The sequence below is a fragment of the Chlamydotis macqueenii genome, chromosome 1 (genome assembly GCF_036417535.1).
Source record: "Chlamydotis macqueenii isolate bChlMac1 chromosome 1, bChlMac1.mat, whole genome shotgun sequence".
In the NCBI taxonomy this organism is placed as follows: domain Eukaryota; kingdom Metazoa; phylum Chordata; class Aves; order Otidiformes; family Otididae; genus Chlamydotis; species Chlamydotis macqueenii.
In genome coordinates, this window is record NC_141556.1 from 171,656,314 (window position 1) to 171,680,624 (window position 24,311).

A 24,311-nucleotide genomic window follows, 5' to 3' on the forward strand; every position below is an offset into this window, starting at 1 on the left:
ATGGACAACTTTGTAGCAAAGTGTTCTGGCTAGTTTCGCAATGGTACAGGACTCTGTTTACAAAGATCCTAGGGCTAGATCCAAGACAAGAAGGGTAGGCACTCGAAGCATGGTTTAGGTAGACTTTTGAGTGTACTGATACAGTGCTGCACTGAATTTCAGCCTCTCCTGTCCCTTGTCGAGGACTGCTGCAAATCTGTAGCTCATGGTTAATGTATATTTTAGCCATAGCTTCTGTAGAATGTCTGCTTTATGGAGTTTATGAATTTCCTTGCAAGAATCAGACACATAGGAAAAAAAGGGCAAATATGTGGCTACTATTAACATAAAGGCAGCCATCCTCAACACTGGGTTGAGGATAACCTGTGTCCTTTCAGCTCTGAACATTGCCGAAACCATGCTTTTAGTGATCCTGCCTAACCTGATGTTTGAGGTGTCCTTCATGAGTTTGGGAAGAAGTTGCACTCAGTCTTCAGGGAAGTTTGGTGTGACTCAGGACCTTTGAAAGGGATTACAGAAGCGTAAGAGCGGATTTAAGAAGAAAAGCGCATACTTTAAAAGTAAAATCAGTGATGCAAGAAGGTGATTCAGACAGTTATGCCCAACTATGAGGTTTGCTTTCTAGAGAGGAAAAGTTAATAACTCTTGATTCAGCAAATGACAACTTTGTGACTGAGTTGATGTTTTCCAAATGTATGTTCCCATATCTGTCCGAATTAGAGAAGAGGGAAAACAGCACGAGGAATAATTTGTAACTGTATTAACAGGAATTTACTTAAAAGTTAGCAGTATGTAAAAGAGATTTGAAAGAGACACCAGTATGAACTCATTTTTTAATGAATAAATGTGGGGTTATATGTTAGAAAATGTTCTATTAGTAGAGACAAAGGCACCTCTACACACGCAGTGGCTGCTGTTTGTCTAGAAATGTGCTCAGCATGATTGTCCCGAGACCTTTCTCATGTTACTCACTCTGGTCCGTGAGTCTTGCTCAGCTCCACCGATGAGTGATGATGCCAACCAGGGTGGGACTACCAGGACATTTATTTTGATCAAGACAAATTTTTGAAATGGACTAGGTGTTATAATTTCTGTTTGGTTTTCTCTTGCTGTAAGAGGAGGAGTCTAATGTTTGGTGGCATTCATAAGCTTTATAACCTCCTGGGGTCTGAAAACACAATTTTAAGATTATGTTTAGCCTTTAGCTAGAAGTGAACATAATTCTGTGTTTGCTACTTAAATTTCTTTTGCTTGAAACTGGTCATTTTTTAGATGCTTTGCTCTGTGATTGCTTAAAGAGATTTTTTTTGACGTAAAGATTTTGAATCGAGAATATTGTGCAGTTGTCTTGTTGGGTGGATTTTCTTCTGATATAAAAAGCACTTTTCCAAATAGAAGCATCTTCAATTTGTATCTTTCATGTCTGTTTTCCTATTCCTGATAGAAACTGAGATTTGCTTTCAGTAGCTTACTGTGAAAAGTCCAGAGCAGGTTTCACAGTGGTGACGCACATGATGGAATGGATGCACTAGATCTATAAGGATGAGTAGTCTTATTTTTCATGTGTGTTTCAGAGTCATTTAATCTGAAGCTAAAGCTTTCAGCTCTTCTGAAAAACAGGCAACAGATTTGTGGAGTTACTAGTTAAACACTGTTTTCAGATGAACAGTTTGCTCTTCAACTTCTCCCCAAAAGCAATCACGATAAAGAGATGTGTGGTCTGTGTGGGTGGCATTGGTGTATGTTGGTGTATGACAAGTGTATGTTGGCCATCAAAATCGATGCTCTTGGTCACCCTTGCTGGCAGTCGGTGCTAGGCGATAACCACTGTCCTACTCCCAAACCACGTGTGTGGCGATGAAGCAGCCTTGTGAGAGGGTGGCACTGACAGAGCTTGTGATGTACTGCTTGTGCTTGGCCAAGAGGAGGACAAGGAGGAGGCCCTTCCACGGAGGAGAGCACCCCAGTGATGCAAGGACATGGGCGATTCAGTGCTTGATAAATTGTGCAGAGCTGAAGAGAATTAATGAGACCCAGTTATTTATCATCACTAATGAAGTAGCTTTTTCATGAGGAGGGCCACTGTACATGATTTAATAACGTAAAACCAGCTGCGGCCGTGGCTAGTTGGGTAGCGGCGTCTTAGCAGTTTTGAAACACATACCCGTGTTTGCTCTATCACCATAGCCACGGTAACCTAATAGGACCTCAGTGTTCATGTGTAACTTGAAGCTAAGTTGCATTGTAGGAGTATGTGTGTCTGTGTGCGTGTAGGGAAGAGTAATGATGAGAAAACCTGGAGAACTCTAAACAATTAGAGGTCAAACTCTGTCTTCCTCTGACAGAGACTCCACGAACCTTTTGAATATATTACATTTAATTTTGAAGAGCTTGATGACTAATTTGTTTCCTACTGAGGTTAGATAACCACAACTTGTAAGTGCGAGATGTAAGACAACCTGGTCCCCTTGTCCCATTTTTGGGTACTAGCACAGAGAAAGAGTAGCTAGAAACTCACAGGTGGTTATTCAAGTATGCATTTTTTTTTTAAAAAAAAAAAAAAAAAAAAGAGAGAAAATCTACTTAATGAAATGGAAATTTTTGAGTAATCCACATAATTCCAAGGGATATTAAACAACAGAAAGGGAAGAGAGTCTACAAGATGCATGGGAGATGGGGCAAGTGGTCTGCAATAGTTGGCACACTTTAAGCCTACAGTATTTAATTACATTTAGCGAGGTCAGTGTTTGTGATTATTTTGCAACCTTTTGTGATTCATATGAATATTTGGAACTTAATTGTATTTCTAAGGAAATATTAAGGTTAATAAAAAAAAAGTTAGTGCATGGTCTTTAGTGTAATAGTAGCACAGTATATGAATATTTACTGATTTTACATGCTTAAGGGAGCTTCTTGTCTTGTTTTCAGTGTTCAAGTTTGCTTAGTGTTTGGAAACCCACTAGCCACGTTAACGTATATGCAGCAGCAAAGAAATACGGAGTTGTGGTTAAAAAGCAGGCAGGTGATGCTCCACTGCTATTAGAAGGATGACCTTGTTTTGAATGATACAAAAATAACAGCAGACTGTTTATGATACCTCTGACAGCAGATTTAGATTCTTGACTTCACACCATTTCCATTATTAAAAGAGACATATGTAGGTAGCATTTGCTTCCAGATATATGCACAGATGCTGGCAAGAGATTTACAACGTACTATTATTTAAATTTTGGACATCTGAAGCTTTTTTTTTTTCCAAAGACTTTAAAAAAAAGTTAGACTACTGGATTTGTATATTTTTTTAAAAACCTGAAAGAGTCTCCCAAAAGTATAATATACTATTTAAATATCTGTATACATTTTTCTTTTATAGATTCACATGGAAACATAACTAAAATAATAATGTAACCATAGGAAACCTTTCAAGAAATACCTATTCAAATTTTGTAGTCATCTTGCACAGTTATTTCCTATGCCTGGAGTATTGACTTGAATTCACTAATAAATGTATAAATGTATTTTGGCTTTTAATGCATTGTTGTCCAGATCTCACGTAGTATTTCTGGGAAATGCATTTTGAAATATCAGTAAAAAATATTCGCACCAGTAACTGCTGGAAAGTTTACCTGTACAAATGTAGGGTACTGATATATAATGGGCCCTGCAGACTAATTAAAGCTGTTGGGATTTAGTATGCTCAAGTAGCAGCTCAGAAATTAAAGACACTGAGAGCATTGGCTAAAATCACTAGTCAAGAGGAAACATAAGAGTTTCTCCAATGTACTTTTTATTGTATTTATCCAATTTTATTTAAAGTGCTTATAAACTCACTATTCTTCTGACCTCTGTTTTTGCTATGAAACAGAAGTCTGTGGTTAGTTTTTCTTTTTAATTTACATATACAGTAATATTTGAGAAATTAATGAACCTCTAAGAAAATACATCAATTAAATTATTTCATCTTTTATTTTCCAGGATTGAAGTGGATCTGGGGACGAATGGGTGACTGAATATTCCTATGAAGAGGAAAGCCATAAAAGTTGGTTGACAATTTTACAGCCATATGCGTTACATATATTACTGCTATTATAAAAAATTTATATTGTGTTACAAAACATAGTAGACGAAATAACCTGTCTGAGCTTTGTATGCCGTATTGCCTTTCAGGCAGGGGAATACTGTAGCTTGACACAGCTGTAGGTTAATGCAACAGTTTCTGATGAAACCTGCACGTTCAAAGGAAAACCTAGTAGTATGTTAAGGAAATAGTTAAATCCTTTGAAGCCAGGTGTTTGAACAGGCAGATGCGTGGTGGTGTTCATTATTCTTACCTGCAAGGATGGAGGGAGAATGTGAGAGGCATTGTCTTCCATTACAGCTACTGGCTGTGAAGCTGCATACATTGACGAGTGGCACTCAGACGCCACAGTGACAAATGCTGTTTAAGAAGTCAAATAGGATATGATATCTTCGAAAGTATCTTGGTGTTTTGATTTCTTATCAGAGAAAGACAGCTGTCTTACAGCATGCGTTTTCTGCACCGGTTAAAAAGGAAGAAACTGTTAGTGGACCTCTGTGCTTTACTGACTTTATTGTTGTACTTCGTAAGGCGATAAAATTCAGTAAGCCCTGACATCTGTCAATCTGACTTGTTGGTAGCTGTGAACTATAGGCTTTGGCTGGGATGCTATGTTAACCAGTTCCTAACAAGGACGTTCAAACAAAGCTGACTGTGCCTGTGGGTTTGCACCAGAGCAAATGAATGTAGTGACAAACATGGAGTGGTACAGTGGGATACAGGGTGCAGTCCAATGGGGTGCTGCACAGCAACTCAGTTAAATAAGACATTCTGGAAACTCCTAGTCAAGGAGGGATATGTTATGGTGGAAAACCTCTGTTCTAGAGAGCTTTCTTCCACCCCTGAATCCCAGTCAGGAGTGGAAACAAAAAATAGCAAAACCCTCTGATTTTTTCAAAAGCGCAGTGTCAATTCAATACTTATGTTAGTGATAATTTGGTTTTATCAGTCTTTTAGTGGTTCAGAAGTTCTACAGTTTTTCAACAACTGGCTTGGATACAGAAGAGTTTAGTTTAATTCCTTCTTGGATATGCTTTTTTAGTGTTTACAACAGGTAGTGGATATGCTGATCCTAGCTACTTTTGGACTGACCAGCAGCGTAAGACTTGAGGGAATCAAGTCATCCAGTCTTCTGAAATAACAGCCAGCTAAACAATCTTGAGCTCAGAAGCATCTGTAGAACATCTGCAGGTCCCGGAAAACAAAAAAACCTCCAACCTCCAGGAGCCGAATTTAAACCCTAATAGAGACAATGGGTGGTACACAATTTCTGTATTGGATCAGGGACCTGTAAGCCCAGATATGAACCAGCAGTTGTTGCCTGCTAAAACCAGCCCACAAAGTCTTAAGGAATTTCATTTTGGTTTGGTTGCCGACACGTTGGTGGCTGCTGTCCATACCAATGTCTGATAGCTTGGGATGGGCTCGTGTCGTGGGGGAGCAAACACTTTCCTACTCAGACCTCCTGGCTATGAATAGCAGAGTGAAAAACTGATACCATCCAAACCTTACTTACATCTTCCAGAACTGCGGTGATAAAATCCTGTATGTACGAACTCGGGGAGGCTCCTTACTGGCAGCAGGTGTGAAAGGGTGCAAGGACCAAACTGATTATCTCTATACTATCTCTGGATGTCATTATGTTACGGTAGACTCCTCATGCTATCCAGAAGACAGCACAGAGCAGTACTGCCATAGCGTGGGAGTGTTTTGCCATGAGTTGAGGAGAAACTGGACTGTCTTAGGTATTTGCATTGGGAAGTGACACTAGGGCGGAAGAAGTTAAGGATTTGTCAGATCTTTGAGAGGGGCTGTCATAACCACACTCTGTGCAGAGGAGGGAGGACTTCCAGATCAGGCAAATGCAAAAGACCCTTGGACTTGCATGGCCTTTTCCCAAGTTCCTTGGGAAAGACTGTAGCTGCATGAGAGGTGCAACACTGTTGGCACTGTATCTCTGCTGTTGCCTTTCTGGTTCAATGCAGAGCGGTGGCAGAAGGAAGGAAGAACAGAAGAACAGGGTGACCTCTTTCTTGTCGAGCCATAGTTCCACTCTCATGCCCTTCTGATGACTTCCTGCAGTAATCGTGAGGAAGCTGTGCAAAGTATGTGCAGATAAGGAGGGGGATACAGAGTTATTTCTTTAGATATTTTCTGCTTGGCAGTCTCTGCAAACACAGGACTCTGAATCCAGCTGTTAATCTTTTATATTAGGAAAGTACCATGGTTAAATCATATCACTGAATGAGAAGAAAATGTGGTTATGTGGAGGAATTCAAAGTCTGAGGCTAAAAATTCCTTTTCTGGGAAGACTGATTCCAGAAAACTTAAGCAATAGAGGTGGAGAGGGCTCCTCTGTGGACACTGTTAAGATCTGTTGATAAAGTTCTGGCTCTAATAGGAGGGAGCCTGGATTTCACCCAGCACTCTGCCTCAGCCTTTCACTTTATTGCTGCTGTGCTAACCAAGTTTTGAAAGCTTTCCATTGCTAACGTGGGTATGTTGGTATATCATTCGGGGTGTAAAAAACTTGGGTTGCATTGTTAGTATGTTATATTGTTATATTTTAGGTCTTAGTTGGTCTACCTCAGACCATATCATAATGTATATAAATGTAGTTTTATATAAATAACTGACATCTAAGCATATATCCGACTAATGAAAGAAATATGAATATAAATTTTTCTGTCTCATAAAATGAGGTTGGATGAGTCTTTCTCAGAAAAATGAGAAATATGCAAAATAACCTTGATGGCGTGCTTGTATATTGAATGCATGCAACTTACAATGCTTCTACGTTTTTGATAATGTTGGCGACTGAATCCGAGGTTCAGTTCTCTGCTGGCTCTGACATTTAAAGTTAATGTTTTTAGTCTACAGGGATTGATATCCGTGTGGTGCTGCGCAGTGGTACCCGCCTGGCGCAGTGAGGGCAGGGCTGCCATTCAGGATGACCTTGGCAAGCTGGAGAAACGTGCTGGTGGGGACCTCATCAAGTTCAGCGAAGGGAAAAGTGCTGCACCTGGGGAGGAGCAGCCCCATGCTCCACCGCAGGCTGCGCGAGCCCCTGCATCGTCTCATCTGACTTTGGAGCTACCCTCGTTTTGAATGGAGTTTGGGCACATTGGACTTTCAGTCTTTACTTCTTTTGTGATTTTGAAGTCTGGTCATGATAAAAAATATTTTTTTCTAATGTAGTTGAGGATGTGTCGAGGAAGTTTTATGTTTTTGTTTACATAGCAGAATATTAGTGGCAGTGGGGTGGGGTGTGATAAGTTTGGTGGTTGTTGCCAGTTGTCCCCTTGTATCACAAACAAATGCAGTTTTCCTAGAAAGAAAGTGACTGCTTCTAAGTGGTCTTTCACATCTAACATAATTCACTGGATTCTTGGAGTGTAATTATGACTAGAAACATCAACAGGATAAAATATATTAATCTCAAGGGAGTTATTGTGCACTGGTCATCAATCTGTCCTTTGTCATGTGCTTTTCAGTTTAGATTACTCTCAGGCAAAGAGGCTGTAGTTTCATGTTTTGTCTCAATTCATTATGATTATAAATATCTGGGATAAAACAATGTAACAAATGACCACTTAAAAATGACTGATGGCTCCATTCAGCAAGGCAGGGAGGGGAGACTGTGAAGTTCTGGTTTCATCTGTTGTCTAGCATCTATCAAGATGGGCCCCTTAACAGTTGATTGGTGGTTGATATTTAATGAATGTTTCACAGTGTAAATAGATAGCAGGCAGTTTGTTGTCTGGGGCCCAGTCATATTTATGGGACAGATCTCCTTTCACTTGCTGCCACTTAAAAATGTAAGACTTATGCTGAAACTGTAGAGAGGGAGAACTTTTTCCCAAACCTTATATTCAGGAAACGGAGGAGCGGCAGAGATTTTTTTTTTTCTTTTTTCTGTTCCTTGCAAAGGTTGGCTGCTGCATATTGCGCCATCTCTTGCTTTAAAAATTGCTGGGGGCATTTCCAACACGGATCTTTTCCAAGGAGAAAAAGATGTTTAAGATGCCTGCAACGAACCCCTTCAGCTTGATGTGTTTGCATTGCGTATGAGCTTGCTTCTCTTCCCTTTGCCTTTGTACAGTTCGTGAACGATTTTTGGGAAGACCTCTGTACTCCGATTAGGCTTTCCTTACAAACAGCAGTACAAAATTTGTTCTGCACCATTTCTTTTCTCATTCCTGCTGGGCAGTTGCTTTCATAGCTTAAATGGTTTCTTGTTTATGGGTCTTGGGTCTTGGCTCCATTCCATTCATTTCCCAACTATTTTGGTGTGTTTACACAGTGCTCTTCAGCAGCTGGCTTGGGGCGGGTCTCCAGAGCACACACACGTATATACACACACACACACAAAAATCAGTTCATCGGAGTTGGGGCCAAATCATATTCAGTGCTTGGCTTGTGATCTGACCTTGTTTAAATCAAGTTGGATTCCGATTTTGAGGGTTTTGTCCTTGCATTTTGTTCCTGCCCATGTGGATGAGGGGACAGACATCTGCGGAGAATTGTAACTTGCTTTTAAGTTTCATATATCAATAATATAATATATTGTAGAAGTGTTATTTTACTGGTTGAAGATAGCTGTGGTCTTTTTGCACCCTCACACTTCAGAAAGGCAATGGCAGTAGGCCTGGAGTGGGTTAGACTTTTCCTGTCAAAGCCTGGTCTCCTGCAAAAGCCTCGAGCTTTGCTTTAAAATCAATAAATAAAGAGATCTTTATATATAATAAATAAGGTTGTATTTGCAAGTAGTCAGTGCAGAGCTGCTCAAGGGGCTTTGCTCAGAATCAGGAGAAACGTCTCTGGCCCAGCAGCTGCTTAGCAGCGGTGTGCAGGGTTTGCGTCCCGGGGGCTGCACAGATCTCTGCTCTGCTTGCAGCCACTGTGGGATGTTTCAGATGCATTGATTTTGCAGTCGTTGTTGAATTAAAATCCTAATTATTAAATGATATTTTTGAAACGGGAAGAATGGAGAATTGCGTTAAAAAAGGACGGCAGCAACCTCCATGTGAGGTGGTGTGAGGGGGAGTAAGGCAACCCACGTTGTAATGCGGCTCACAGGGAAGCACTTAGTCTAGAATTGACAAAATGTGACGAAAATGTGGGATATTTAAAATACTGGAGTTCTTTTCACAGGTCATGTCATTAAAATTACTAAATGTCATTGTAAAGCAAAGGTAGATCGCACTGATGTTGCCTAGATCACACTTTTACGAAGAGATAGGTGGTCATGAGTCTGTGGTTAGTAAATTGTGGATGTGTTCAAGAGCCTGCTTCAGCAGCTATTGATGTAAGTCAGTGCAGTACAGTGCCTGTTAAACTACTTCTGAAAGTTGATAGGTATCTCCTTGGAATTTTGGTTAGTAAAGGTGTTGGCATCTATCAGTTGTATTACTTGCTGCTGTTGATTTGTAAGGCTTGGTGTGTGATTATTTGGCTTTCTTTTTTGTTAATTTAAGTCATACAGAGCTTAAACTCTTCCTGTGTTGAGTGTCTTCCTGTAACTGTCACTTTGGTTTTTAAGTTTGGGGATTTGGGGGGGGGGGTTGGATTTTTTTAATTGTTTGTGGGTTTTTTGTGTTTTTTTGTTTGTTTGTTTTTTTAATTTGGTTTGGGAGTGAAAAACAAAAAACCCTTCACCTTGAAAAGTTTAGCCAGAGCTGAGAACAAAGATAGCAAAAACGAGCGTGTGAGCATAAAATGACAAATACTTTATAATGCAGGCACAGACACCCTTGATTCACACTTCTGATAGTCAAAATGCATGGTGTGTTGGTATTCCAGTGCTGGGAGGGAGAGGAGATGTGCCACAAGCAGAGTTCCCTCTTCTTGGGAGGAGTAGAAAATGATGCCCCTACCTCTTGTAGTCTCCAAAATACATGTTGTAAACTGTATGGAATGAAGTGATGGAAGCAGCCTGAAGATCTCGGTGACAAATTTTGATGTGACCATTTCCTCGGTTCTGGCTGCAGCTGCATTCTGTACCTCGGGACTGCCAAGCTTAAATGTAGGACCTGCTGTATCTGTCTTGCTGCCTTGCGTCCGCTTCAGGGAGCAAAGTGTGGCTGTGGTGCGAGCAATGCCAGGTCCCTGGATGCTCACCGGCCAGGGTTAGCTTCTTTCATACTGTGCGTACTGCAGGTGTGCTACTGCCTTTTGGAGTCTGGGTGTCCTCCTGTACTTTTGTGATGCTCCCGTTGCTCATTATTGTTGTTGTTGGAGATAATTAGAGGCCTATCAGTGTCTTATTTCCATGATGTGAAGGTATCCATTGCATGTTGTGAGCTGTCATGAAGCCATGTGCAGGGATCTGGAGGGGTAGGCTTGGAGGGCTCATTAGGACTTGTCAAGCTGGTAGATGTTTGTCTATGCTGTTCCTAGAAAAGCCTGGAAAGATCAGTCCCCCAAACCATAGGCCAGTATAGGTTTTGGAGGAAGCTGAGCTGGCTGGAGCAGTCCAGACTAGAGCTGGGAGGTGAGCTGAGTGTATTACTGGTTTAGCTTAGATCAGGAAATGCTTCCATGAATGTCCCAGCCCGGCATGCTTTGATTCACTTCATAGTGTGGCCTTGGGCTGGACAAGCTAGGTGGCTTTTGGAAGAAACCAACCTGTGAGGTGTCCTTCAAAAAGCTTACCTAACGTGCTCTGATTTCTCATGGGCTGTTGAAAGACATAGGCTGTGGAGATGCCTTCCTGTTGCAACGATGCTGCTTGCTGAGGGAGATGCAGGCTCGTGGTTCTGCTAGGTGAATGCTCAGGGACCTCCCAGTTGAGACTGCACGATGTCCCTCTCAGTGGTGTTTCCAAACCAGTTTCTGTTTCAAACCAGCTTCTTCAGATCCTCTTTCAGCCTTGATACCCCTGGTGAGGACTAGTCGTGAGTGATGGGACATAGGCCACAGGGAGCTGGATCTCAAATGCCTGGATCTGTTCAACTTCAGTTATTTTTTCTGAATGCTCCCCTCTTCCACTCGTTGACAGACAGTAGTAATCATCTCCAGAGGGCAGTTCTTCCCACAGGATTTCTGTGTCCTTGGTGGAAGAACAGACATCTCCTCTGCCTGTAACCTGGGCTGGCACAGACACGAGGAGTGCACTGGGCTCCACTTTGCTGGGCTCGTTCTCCAGTCCTTGGGTTTTCAAAGCATCCCTGAGCATCCCTGCTTTTGCAGCCTGACTTCTCTGCTGCACCACGTTCTCTTGGGAATGAAAGAGCAGTCACTGAACTCATTTCACCTTTTATTCCTAGAGCACTTAGAGAACAATTATACTAATTCGAATAATGCCTAAATTTATACTACTCCAGAGAGGGAAGCACAAGGCATTTAATTTCAAAGCTGTTTGACAAGACCATTTTGATGTGTGTATTTTCAGAAGTATGACACAAGTTTCCAAAGCATCTAATGGGGAGAAAGATGTTTTCTCTCAGGTTTTTTGTTTCTGTGAAGCTGAATACTGATCAGTTTTGTTGGGCATGATCTGTCAAATAAAACAAGTTTAAACCAGAAGTTTACAGGACTTGCTACTTCTGCTTGTTTCTTAATGACTTGTTCCTGGTCATTAGTTATTAGGATGGAAGTGTTTGCATGGCAGAAAAGGGTACTTGTGTTGTGGGGGATGTTAATTCCCAGTATCATGAAGCAGCACAGCTAACTACATTTTAGAGTTAATCTTTAATTCTCAGTGGTAAGGGAAAAACCCACGATTCTTGGCCTGCACAGTGATTCTGATTAAGATACATTGAACCAGAAATTGAAATACTACCTAATGCTTTCTTGTTTTCCTGTTCCTACATGCCTGACAGTAAACATTTAGTGCTAGAAATAAATGCACTTGGATTTTAGTATTTTCGACATGCCATGGAGAGATTAATATCAAACAATGGCAATTTGTCACTTCTTGTATGAAAGCGTAGAAGAACGTGTCAGGATTCAGTAGCTAGCACATAAGGAGAAGGCAGTTATTTTAATGCTGGTACTGGAACAGATTGCCCAGAGAGATGGTTGATGTCCCATCCCTGGAGATGTTCAAGGTCAGACTCTGAGCAACCTGATCTAGTTGGAGATGTCGCTGCTCCTTGCAGAGGGGCTGGACTAGGTGACTTTAAAAGTCCCTTCCAACCCAAACTATTCTATGATTCTGTGATAATACACTGCTAACAGATGTCAATAATTATTCCACTGGATACAGTATTTCATATACCCAAAGACCTGTGTCTAAAAGAGAAAATAAGCTCTTCATATTAATCTAAATCTTGACCCGCTCTTATGCTTCTCACATGGTACTTCATGTGTACTCCTGGTGATTCATTAAATCCTTCTTGTGTAGAGATTTGGGGATGAGTCAGAAAAGGGCAAGTTTTCTGCTTTGAGGCTGTCATCTTCTTTTGAACTTTATTATTTACTTAGGGTTTTTTGTTGTTGTTTCTGTTCGGTTTGATAGCTGTCTGTTACTGCTGGGATTGCTGCAATGGGCTGGGATGGACATGTGGGCATAGCTGAAGTGAAAACAAAAGATTTGGCTTTCAAACATTAGAGGTAAACATGCACTGAGTTTCCACCGTAACTTCTAAGTAATGTAGAAGTGTTTCAGTATTTCGGGGTGGGGGGGGAACCAAACCAAAACAAAAAAAGAAAACCAAAAAAGATGTTCTAGAAATAGATCCAAAACATTATTTTCTTATTTTTAGAGGAGATGGTGCAATCCCCAAAACCCAAACATCTGGAGTTAACTGAGTTTCATTTAAAACTACATGAGCTTGGACTTTGGTGGTTAGGAAGAGAGATGACAGTGAAAATCTCTCTTGCAAATTAAGTAAGGAGTTTGTTGGTCTTAGGAAGACGAAAATTAACTTAGAGGTTTAGGTAGTCTTATTAAGTGCGGTGGAACTGAGATGATGTTTGCTGAACTACTCTTTGGAGATTTACATAATGGATGAGATACGGGAGCTCCAAGTGGCATGACAGTGGAGTTTATTTTATTGCAGAATGTAAAACAAGTGAATTGCCTTAATAATCTCTGCAGAAAGCAAGAGTAATCTTTTTTTTCTTTTTTTTTTTTTTTTTTTTAATATGCAGAAAGAGAGCCAGAGAGTTCATAATATCCTGGCTATTCATGTGCAAGGAGCCAAACGTTTCTTCCGAATAATCTGAATCCCTTTAACCATCATACTGTCTTATTCAGGACATATAAAGCTCTTCAGGAACGGCAAGCAACGTACATATCTCTGTGAAAATATGGCTTTTACACAGTTAAAATATACTATCTGCTGATAATTCATGGCTTGATAAAAGAGGCTCATAAGAGGCTGGGTAATTATCCTAACTGCTACGTATTTAAATATGTGGAGAGCATTTATAAACTAGGCTCACCTGCTATTTATTTCTGTGGTGGTAATAATTTCAAAAGTTTTAGAACCTTTATAATTTTAAAGTGGGTGTATATTGGAAAGAAGTTTTAATATTACCATTAAAAGATTTCAGGCTTTGATTCACTCAAACCAGTTCACCCACTTTGGTTGGTGTGGGTGTTTTTTTCCTACCTCAGCTGATGATATCTTTTCAGTGTGGAAAATGGACAAAGAAACACTGGAAAAGTAGAATAGTTAAATATAGATGGTAATAACAGCACCCAACTCCTATTGTGTGCTTCTCGACCATGTATTTGGCCTCAAGCAAGAGTTTGGCTATTACTTCATTCTGAATATAAATGTGCCGTTACTCTTTGACCTGTAACAACAGTTTGTTGTGATCAAGGCTACTTACCACTTCTGCCTGAAGGAAAAGATTTACTGTTAGGCATAGCAAATTTCCAAAAGAGTGAATGATGTCCTTTAGTTTCTGGTTTCTCTGAGCTATATGCAGCTTAAGAATCCTTTTGTATTAACCTGATGTCAATTGTTGCTACTTTTAGAAAAGTCTGGGCAAGTAATTCATCATGCAGTGTTGCGCAGAAGCGTAGGCGTTTATTTGCTTAATATGAAACCAGGTTATTGGAAAAAAAGAGATAATGTCATGAATGTAGCATTCCATGAGCAGGGTTAGTTTCTGCTTTTGTTTATGAAAAAACTTAAAATTTTCCCAGTGATTTCAGCAGTGATAGACAATACCTAGTCAATCTTTTGAATGTGCTGTGCTGCTCCGCTCTTAAGGATGCAGGCTGGGATTAGTTCTGCTAAATTTACTCTGGATACTGGATAGCGATTACTATTTATCAGTTGATGTACAAAGTTAGATTTTTCTTTTTACTGTTTTTTTTTTTTTTTTTTTCCTGTCTAGGTTTCTAGTAAACCAGTTATTTTTGTCTAGTCATAAGTCTGTATCAGTAACAGTTACTGCAGTATGCAAGGGAGGGCACCAGAATAATAATGTATTTGCTTATATTTGCTGAAGTCTGTCCGCATCGTGGCCTGGTGGGATCAGAGACCAAGGAATGTTTTATAAGGACAAACAGAGTTGTTTTCATCAGAAAGTGTTTTAAAACATTTAAATTCTTCCACTGCGTTGGCTTGGAACTCTCCCACATGGGGAACTTCAGAGTAAATAAATAAAAGATCACACCAGGCAGATGTGATTTAAAGTGTCTGTAACTGTTCCCCGAACAGTGCTAAACTCCTAAATAAGATATGAGGAAGGCAAGCGAGGGAAAAAAGTTCACTTCAACCTCCAGACTTTCCAATACACTGTGTAGCTGCGTTGCACCAGACCCTAAGGACACAGAAGAGGATCCTGAAGAGTCACGGTGTCCGAAGGAGCCCCCTGGTTAGGACAGCTTCCTCCCTCCCTGCTTCTCCACAGCTTAGCTTTCTTTGGGGTGCATGTGCATTCCTCTCAGAGAAAAGTCTCTCATTTCTAATCCAAACATAAGTGACCTAAAAGTATTTGCCTACATGTGTATCTAGTAAACCAGGAAAAAAAAAAAAAGGTGTTTTCCCATGTGTGGCTGAGAACTTTGCATTTGCAAAGGAACCTAAGTGCCAGCTAGCATGGCTGTGGTTGTTTTGTTAATCAAACTGTTGTTCATTTAGTGAAAAATCCTGATGCTTTCGGTTGAAAAATCGTACAAGTTATAAAAATGTTAAAGGGAGAAAAGAATAAGCATCTACTGCTTGTTGTGTTGTCATAGCATGGAAGCGTCTGCCTCCTCCACGTCTTTCTGAGATGGCAGCTCAAGGATGCTTATTACACACAAACCGATGAACTGATATTCCTTGCTAGTGAGGAGTGAAGCTGGGCGTTTTCATCCTGCATTGGCTTGGACTGCTTTGAGCTGTGGGGAGCGTTCTGGGTAGCTAGCCAAGATTTCGCCCTGCCCCGTCGCTTATTGCTAACCTCTTGGTAGGCCATTCAACATGATGAGCATGTGAAGTACTTAACTAGTATCCGCCTTTCAAAATTTCAAAAAAAATTGTCCAATCTAGGCATAAACCTTTACATCTGACCCTGAAGCATTTGTATGGCAGCTGATGATGGTAAAAGTGTGAAGGATTATTTGTTAAGCTATTTTAAAAGACTTGCTTTGCCTGAGTAGGGTTCTGCAGGGCTTGGTAATTAGATATAGTCACAACAGTATTAACAGTCATCCCTTGAATTCGCATAGGTAGTTCCTCACAGTTGATGCTTAATTTTGTGTTTTAGAATAATAAACATAATCCATTGATCTTGTGAACATTCTTCTAGGTTGAAAATGAATTCAGAACTCTGCTGTTTTTCCAGCAAATAGCCACTCAATGGTTGTCATTACTTTAAAAAAAACCAAAACAACACCCACTTGCCACAACAGAAACAAACCCCAAACCCCCACCTGAATGTTTTGGAGACTATTTTAAATGTTTAAACTTAAAAATAAATTATTATAATGATTATAGACTTTCACAATTTTCACTTCTGAGTGGATAATTTGTTATTCTTGGCATCAAACAAGTGATAGAATTACTGTGCTTTTTTTCTATAATTCTTGAAATGCAGAATTTGTTATTGTCTTCAGACAACACAAAGTGTGCCTCCATATGCAGATGAAAGTTGGATGGAGGCTTGATGGTTGGTTGCGCTGAGCCAAGGCGTGGACATCTGAAGAAACAGCATTAACAATAACACAACTTTGGTGCTTTTCATCACAAAACATGAGCTGGGTACCTGACATAGACTCTTTTAGCTGAAGTCCTGTGAGGAGTGATTTTTAAGGAAATATATATTTTCCTGAAATAATTCTTAGAATTCTTTTTCACTTTACATGTGAACTGGTGACGTGGCATGAGTTTTCAACGTGAAAAGCATTCTTGTGAATCATCTACATTGATTAAGAGAATTACTCACCAGATTTGTGTCCAGCATCATTTAGTATCTAGTAAATGCTGCTCTTGAAATCACTGTGGCTGTGATTTTAGTGGTTAGAATATTTTAGTAATGTTTATTGAATTTCAGCATCCAGAATGATGATGGAGGCAGTTTGTCACATTATTAATGTGGGTGGTCCGGATCTCTTCAGAAAGATGCAGTACAAATAACACTCTCTGCCTGTGGAGAAATCGTCGCTTAAAAATATGAGCAGCCTAACCCATCCATTTCTTGTGGTGCAAAGTAAATCTAATAAAAGCATTTTATTCTATGTGAGACATAGCTAGTGTGGACAGGAAATCATTTCCATCATTTTACACAGTGTAACTAAGCCACGTGTTGGGAATAAATACGCGATTTATACAGGCACAGTTTCTTATTATGTCCTAATGAGAAACGTTAAATATATTAGTACAACTCAGGGCTTGACACCCACTATAAAGGCTACGTATGATGCCAAATAACCAATTATCCCAGTGCATTATTTCTTGAAAGCCTTGACACGGGTAAGGTCACTCTACATTTTTAATGGGAGTGTGATGCTAGGTTATAAAAAGATAATACAAATAACAACACTTTGTTAGATCTTCCTGCTGCGTGATGTATAATCAGGTGCACTGACTTAGAGAACACTAATGAGGATTTAAAAACTCAGCAGGGGGACATTTAGCAGTCTCACAATTCTGTCAGATGCTTTTGCATAAGCGCACCTCTGATGCAAGGTAGAGTTCAGTAGCAGGTAGAAATGTATCGTTTTCTTGTGTAGCTTAGTGTAATACTTCTGTATATTTCAGTGAAAATAACAATAACTTGCAACTGTCGTTTGGCTGTGGTTTTCTACCGTTCATGAAATCAGCCAGGAATGGTGGTATGCATGGACAGACTGTGTTGCTGCATTTTCAGTGATCGAGTAATGACTGAGGGAAACAAAGGAAGAGGGCTCTGAAGGTAGAATTTAAAGTCTGTGCTAAGCTGTAGATGCCATGTGCTGACCGTCTTATTTGCCTCTGGAATAGATCACAGGGAGTGAAATGCTGCAGAAGAGTACATGGTGGCCCACCTAGCTTCAGGTCCGTTCTGGGCAGGGATCCATACCAAGTATTTGGTATGGATCATTTCACTCTTGAGTGTGTGTCTTGAGATTGGAATCCCATGTTTTAGAGCTGGTTTAACTTCCATGGTTTTGGCATGTATTATGCTTAAAGAAAGGACATAGGAATATAAACGTGGTTCTTTTCTGTCAGAGCAAAGGACCATCTGCCTTGTGTGCTTCCTCTAACAATGGTCAATAACAGATGGATGCTTAGGGAAACGATACAGCAAGGTTATGTGTGAGCGATGGTATTGCCCCAGTACATCTTCCGAGTTTGCAGAAATACTTCCATGGCTAGAGGTTGTATCTGTATTTTTGTGCTTGATAGCTCTTGATAAACAAATCTGTAGAAAAGTCCAGTTGGTTTTGAACCAATTTCCAGCTCATCAGACAAGTGGACTTACCAGGAGACCAGCTTCTCTAAGTGGGGAATTCATGGCTTCCAGTGCAAAACCCATGGATTCCAGCACAAAAAGGCAGCATATAGCAGGAGGTGGAAGCAGAGACAGGGTACAAAAGACGAGCACAGAAATACTGTGCAGGCATGGTGTCAGGAAGGCCAGAGCTCCACTGGGGTTCAGACGTGCAGGAAAGAGCAAAGACAACAACAAGAGCTTCCAGCACTACATCAGCAGTAAGAGGCTGGAAAAGGAAAATGCAGGTTGGTGGTTGAATGGAGTTGGTGAATTACTGACAGCGAACATGGGTAGGGCCAAGGTGCTCCATCGCCTTTTCTGCATCATCCTTCACCAGCATAGCCTTCTCACAAGCCTCTGTGCTTACAGACAGGGTTCAAGGAGCAGAACCACCAGCCATGATTGAGGACCAAGTCCCAGGGATTACCTGAGAGGACTCAACCCAAGCAAGCCCACAGGACCGACCTGGCTGCTCCCATGGGTGCTGAGAGAGCTGGCCCATGTCTTTGTGGAGCCCTTCTCTACCGTGCTTGAAAGGTGCTGGAGACCACAGGAGATCCCTGATGGTGCACTCCCCTTCAGAGAAGTCAAAAAGGACAATCTGGGGCACTACAGACTACTCAGCCTCCGCTTTGGAAAAATAACGGAGTGAGTCCTCTGGGAAGGAAGAGAAGGTTCCTGGGAACAGTCAGCATGGATTCACGCAGGATAAAGTATGCCTGACCCACCTGATTGTCATCTGCAGGGTAAAGTGACTGGAATAGTGGGCGAGGGGAGAGAAGTAAACACCATTTGCCTCAGTTTCTGCAAGGCTTTCAACAGTGTCTCCTGCAATATTCTTGTATCTGAGTTGCAGTTCTTACAGCCTGGATGGATGCACAGTCAGATGGGAAAGACTGGCAGGATGTGTGAGCTCAGGGGACTTTGGTGGGATAGCTGTGCATGGTGGGAAAATGAGAGAGGTTCAGGCTGGGTGGGAGGAAAACTTTTTTTTTTCCCCCCACACACTGAGGCTGTCTCGCAGTTGAGCAGGTTGCCTTGGGAGGTTGTGTCACCTCCATCCTCTAAAGCTTGTAAGACCTGCCTGGACATAATGCTGAGCAATCAGGTCTGACCTCTGAGCTGTACCTGCTTTGAGCAGGAGGTTGGGCTGGAGACCTCCTGAGGCACCTTCCCACCGGAATTATCCTGGGATCCTAAGAAAAAAAGGCAAACACTGGCTATAGCGTTCATTGTTCCCCATATTTTTCCAGGGTTACGTGATATTTCATTGCTTTAAAATGAGAAGTTATAAATTAATTACTCACTTATCTTGTCTTTCCCCTAGACACACACTCAAATGTTTTGTTTATAACTTTAAATTTAATATAAATGCCCAGTTTGATTTGCTGTATATGGCAAATTTAATATCTCTGAATTTTAAAGATGCTATGATGAAAGTTCAAAGCATCTGTTAATATATGTGCTACACATGTATCTATGTTCTGATATTTGTCTGTCATTTTTATGGCTATACCCATACTTAAAATATTCTTTAATCTTGAAATTATGCAATTATTTTACTTATTGGCAGTAGTTTTGTTAATGTGCAGTACACTTTTTTTTTAAAAAAACCAACGTGTTTGAAGAATTGCGTCTTCTCTGAGAATCTGTGGGAAATGTGGGTTGCCAGCATTTGAAACTTGTTAATTAGAAATTCTTAACACTTAATTAGAATTGCCTTTAAAGTGGACCCTAGTTCCACAGTAATTTATTGCTTGTGGAAGCTGATTTGACAGTTTTGTACATAAGCATTTTGATCATCCTCTCTTGGGTAGATAAGTACCTCATGAGCAATCAGGTATTGACTTCTATCTTGAAGTTAATGCGAGCAGCCTGAGAGCGAAATGGTTTTTTTGTTTTTTTAAATACTATTTTTTTCACATATTTGTTGGATCCTTAACAATTCTCATTCATGAATTTAGATGCTTTAGAATTCATTCACTAAGTGAACAGAAGTCGGAGTTTTCCCTTTTTCTGAAATGTAGCGAGTGCTGCTCGCCAGCTTTAATGCTGATATTTTCCCAGGAGTTTGCACTGGAGCCTGAGGGAGTGGGAGAACCTCAAACTGTTGTTAAACAGAGCAGAGATTGAGTTGCGACAGGATGTTAAACATTTGCAGTTAGGGAGTTTCATCAGAGCATACACCCTTTCTTTTGAAATGTCAGAATAAGCAGTTTGTTTGCTCTGCAGCGAGGAGCGTCTAAAGCAATCACTGTTCCTCCAGTAAAGCGCTGTGCAAAAGGTGGGGGGAAAGGTGATGGAGCAATGCTTCGCTTCTGGCAAGGAGTCCGACTTTTTCATCTGAGCGTGCAATCGTTCAGCTTTATTTAATTATTCCTTTGTTATTTTGGCATGTGCATGAATCAAATGCTCTTTATGTGCTGTTTTGCAAACACCAGCACTTCACCGGCAGGGTGAAGACTGCGGTTCCAGCTCTTCCTAGCAGCTGGAATAGGGCCATCGAGAGAACAGTTTTGGTTTCATCCCTTACTGCCGATTGTATCTATGACTTTGTACGTGAACTGTGGCAGATGGTTTCTGAGGTCCTGTGAAAACCAGCTACGCTGCTTGCAGGTGCGTCCTACGATATCTGGCGTTGGAGGGTGCAGCTGCACACAAGCGTGGTGTCCTCCTCCTCCTCCTCCTCCTCCTCCTCCTCCTCTTCTCAAGGCTGCAGTGAATTTGCTCTGTCCTTGGAGCAGGCAGTGCAACAAGCTTAGCTGGAATCGAGCAACTGACTTCTTGAAACAAGGGGTTCTCTTACGGGTGCCATATGCTGCTCTGTCTTTAATAGTTAAAAAAAAAAAGTTTTAAAATTACTTGTGAACAAAGTAAATCTGAAATAAAAATATATCTCAACTGAATTTCTTGAATTTTAGTGTTTACATTTTTAACCCAAAGTGGGAAAGCTGGCTTATCCTGGTTTCCTTTTAGTTCTGCCTGTACCTTGGAGCTCTTGGATAAGTGAGAAACACTTCGGCCAGCCAAGAGCAATATCAGCTGTGTAAAATTTCTGTGGCCTGGCTGTTATAATGCAGCTAGGCTTATTTAATGGCAGCATTAGCTTGCATTGTTCTTATTCATATAAGAGGATAGAGTTTGTAATGTCTGTGATTTATAAAGTCAGCTTTTGGCGCTGACAGTGGTGTTAGGTCGATGGTTGGGCTTGATGATCTTAGAGGTCTTTTCCGACCTTAAAGATTCTGTGATTCTATGATCAGTTCATCACTATATTTTATCCTAGGGGAGGGAACATGGCATCTGGAGAAGCAAGAGTTTTCTCAGCAAGCTCAAGCGTTGGGGATGATCTGCCAGCTCCAGCGGGGCGTACAGTATGTTTGGTGGCTCGTTCGCTTTCTTTGAAACCAAAGGGCCAGTGTAATTTATGGAGGAAACAGTGAAGTCCTTGCCTGTGAAACCTCCTATGTGGTTGTCTCACCCCTCCCTCTGGGGCTTTGCGATGTCAGAGCTGAAGGCGTGGTCCCTTTGGGGTGATGGTCTCTTTGGGCTGCGGGGAGGGACAGAGCCAAGCAGACTCCCTAGGCTGCATCTTGTCATCTTCGCAAAGAGTAGCTGTGTTGAGTCATTTAGCCTGCCATGTGGCATCTCAGACAAAAATTTTGGACTAAACTGTGGCTGCTGCTACATGCTAAACGCTCCCTTTATTCTCCAGCGTGCAAGGCCCATGTTGTATCTGTCTTCATGGAAGCAGACTTTGCACATTGGCAGGTGGGGGGAAAGTGTGCCAACCAGCTTCCCACGGTTTCAGCAGTTTATTTTCCTACCAGAGCAAGTAAGGGCAGAATTAAGAGTAAGATTTTGGTCACTGTGTGTTTTCTGGTAATCTCCTGGGCAATGTCATTCAATGTTCATTTTCTCACCAAATACAAGATAGTAACAATTTAGACAATTAACAGATAGAGGAAAACTTTGTCAGATGTCAGAGTTATTCCCCTGACATTCCATTGATGTTGCATACTCCTCCTAACACCAGAAGTTAATTAAAAATATGAGACTTACTTTTTGATTATCTAAACTTTGATTCTAGTTTCTGGTAAAGGCAAAAGATAAGGGAACTCTTGAGTGAAAACCTGACCTGAAACTGTTCTCACAAGCTGCTGATGTAGGGTTTTTTTTTCTTAAGTTTAATAACTGAGGCAACAACTCACTTGATAGTGAAGGTACCCTTTAAGTAGTATATGTTTTAGTAAATTTGATCAGTATAATATCAGTATGACTATGAGAATTTTTTAACGTTGCCCATTCAATTTTTTTTTAGAGAGGAGGGAGTAGTGTTTTTCTTTTGTTTGTGTGTGTGTTTTTTTGCTTGGTTTAGTTTTGTTTTTTTTTGTTTTTTTTTTTTTTTTTTAAATTTTTAGCCTCATATTCTTCAAACTCTCCTCCATACTCCAGAACTGTGGACATAAGATAGCAGAAAACTACTTTTGAAATAGCATAGTAGTTTTTTTTTAAACCACTTGACTGGTAACTGTTGTCAAAGAAAAGTGGCAATCCAGGTCAATTACTAGGATTTTTTTTTTTGTCAAAAAGTCATGAATTTCCACTTGATAGCAGTCTTCACTACTTGTCTGTGCTTTAAAAACCAAAATGAAACTATCAAGAGTTTATTTTACTATTATGCGTCATGAAGTGTTAGGAAAAGGTTTTTTTAAATTAATTCTAGTGGAAAGATAAATGCAGTGCATGCTTTTTCCAAGCGTACACTTTAAAAAGTATGTCTCCTACATGGTGGCTCTTTTTCAGTGCTCCCTTTTTCTGTTGTTTTTTTTAGGGATCTGGGTGTGTTTTGGTGGGTTTTTTTTTTTTATTTAGCAGGACTTTACAGTATAAGATAAAGAAAATCCACAAATACTAAATGAATTTGTTGATGTTCACAAAAGTCTTATCAAATATTCTGTGAATGTTGTGTTAGAAGGAAAACAATGAAGCCGTTGATATTGGTGGCTCTGCTGGAATTAACGTTACTTGTAACATATTGTGTCTGAAGGATGTACTGTAGGACTGATCAGTAATTCTTTGTAGAGACAGATAAAAGTAGCAGGAAAGTGGAGCTGATGTAAAGGGATTTTAAGCCGTCTACGCTGACAGGGCTGCCTGTTGAGTCTGAGAAATAGCAGATTGGCCTCCGGTTGCCAATGCAGTTGAGGCTCCTCTGTCACCTGCAAGCTGACCACATCTCTTTGGTTCTATTTATATTTACTAAAATGAAATTAAACCCAAACAAACTGAAAAGACAGTAGAAGTGAAACATGAGATCTTGGTTCTTTTCACTGAATATTGTCTGCACATGAACTTCTTCCCTGGAGACAAATTTGTAAAAATTAATAGCAAATTAAAACATAGCTGCATCCTTAGGAACTTGGCTACTTAACAGCTTTTGGAAACCTGCTGTCCGCTGAATTAGATTTGTGTGTTCTGGTTAGTTGATTGTTTTTGGGTTTTTTTTTTTTGGTGTGTTCTTTTTGTTGTTGTTGTTGGGGTTTTTTTGTTTGTTTTTTTTTTTTTTTTTTTTTTCCTGAGGGACCTAGGCACCAGAGTAGGAATTCAAGAAGCTTGTGTGGCGTGCGTACATCTTTGTACTGGCAGCAACAGGAAACAGCTGGACGTGGTCTGGTACATCAAATGAGGATCTCAGCAGGACAACACGAGCTGAAGGCCAACCATTGCATGTGCTTCTCAGGCATTGACAGCACCGAGTCACGGCTGCTGTTGAGGTCTGGGCTCTACCTGGCGTGTGCTGTTGTAATAAGAGACCACGCTCAGAGGCCTTCCTGGAAAGCTTAGAGCTATGGTGCCTCCGTGATCACTGGAAGCCATGCAGATGCACATCTGTAATGTATATACATCTATACCTATGCTGCCCGCCTCCCGCAGCCTCTTATGGCATGAGGTGATGTATGGAATTTCATGTGCTGCATTTGGGTCCACCCTGAGCTCTGCTCAGGGCTAACAAGCAGACCAGAGAGAGAGGTGTACAGCAGTGAGAAATAACCTTCTTGTTAGCTTTATTTTTCCCACTCATGTGCTGAGCCGCTGTCCTAGTATATTTTCAGAAGTCCATTGCTGTGGTGTTTTAAGCTTTTGTTTCTAAGATTAAGACATAAACCGCAGCTTGTATGTCCGTATTGTTCACCCTGGCTTCTGCAAACTCTGCATTCTCTTCTCAATAAAGGAATTTCATTTTGAATTGGAACGAACTCAAATCAACCCCATCCAGTTTCACATTAAAAGAGTATGAAGTATAAGGCCTCTCTCTACTTTTCTTAAGAATTTGTTTTGGTTTTCCTTGAAGCATCAATAAATGCAA

At 40.7% G+C, this 24,311-nt stretch overlaps 1 protein-coding gene across 4 annotated transcripts in view; it reads left to right on the top strand.

Moving 5' to 3' along the window:
- The window catches only part of KLF12 (KLF transcription factor 12), a 251,675-nt gene that overhangs the window by 64,838 nt on the left and 162,526 nt on the right, over positions 1 to 24,311 (top strand). For all 4 annotated transcript variants that reach the window (XM_086771780.1, XM_086771778.1, XM_086771782.1 and 1 more), the window contains one exon: positions 3,976 to 4,039. In XM_086771780.1, coding sequence (XP_086627906.1) covers positions 4,019 to 4,039 — 21 coding nt within the window. In that variant the 5' untranslated portion in view covers positions 3,976 to 4,018. The remainder of the gene's footprint in view (positions 1 to 3,975; positions 4,040 to 24,311) is intronic.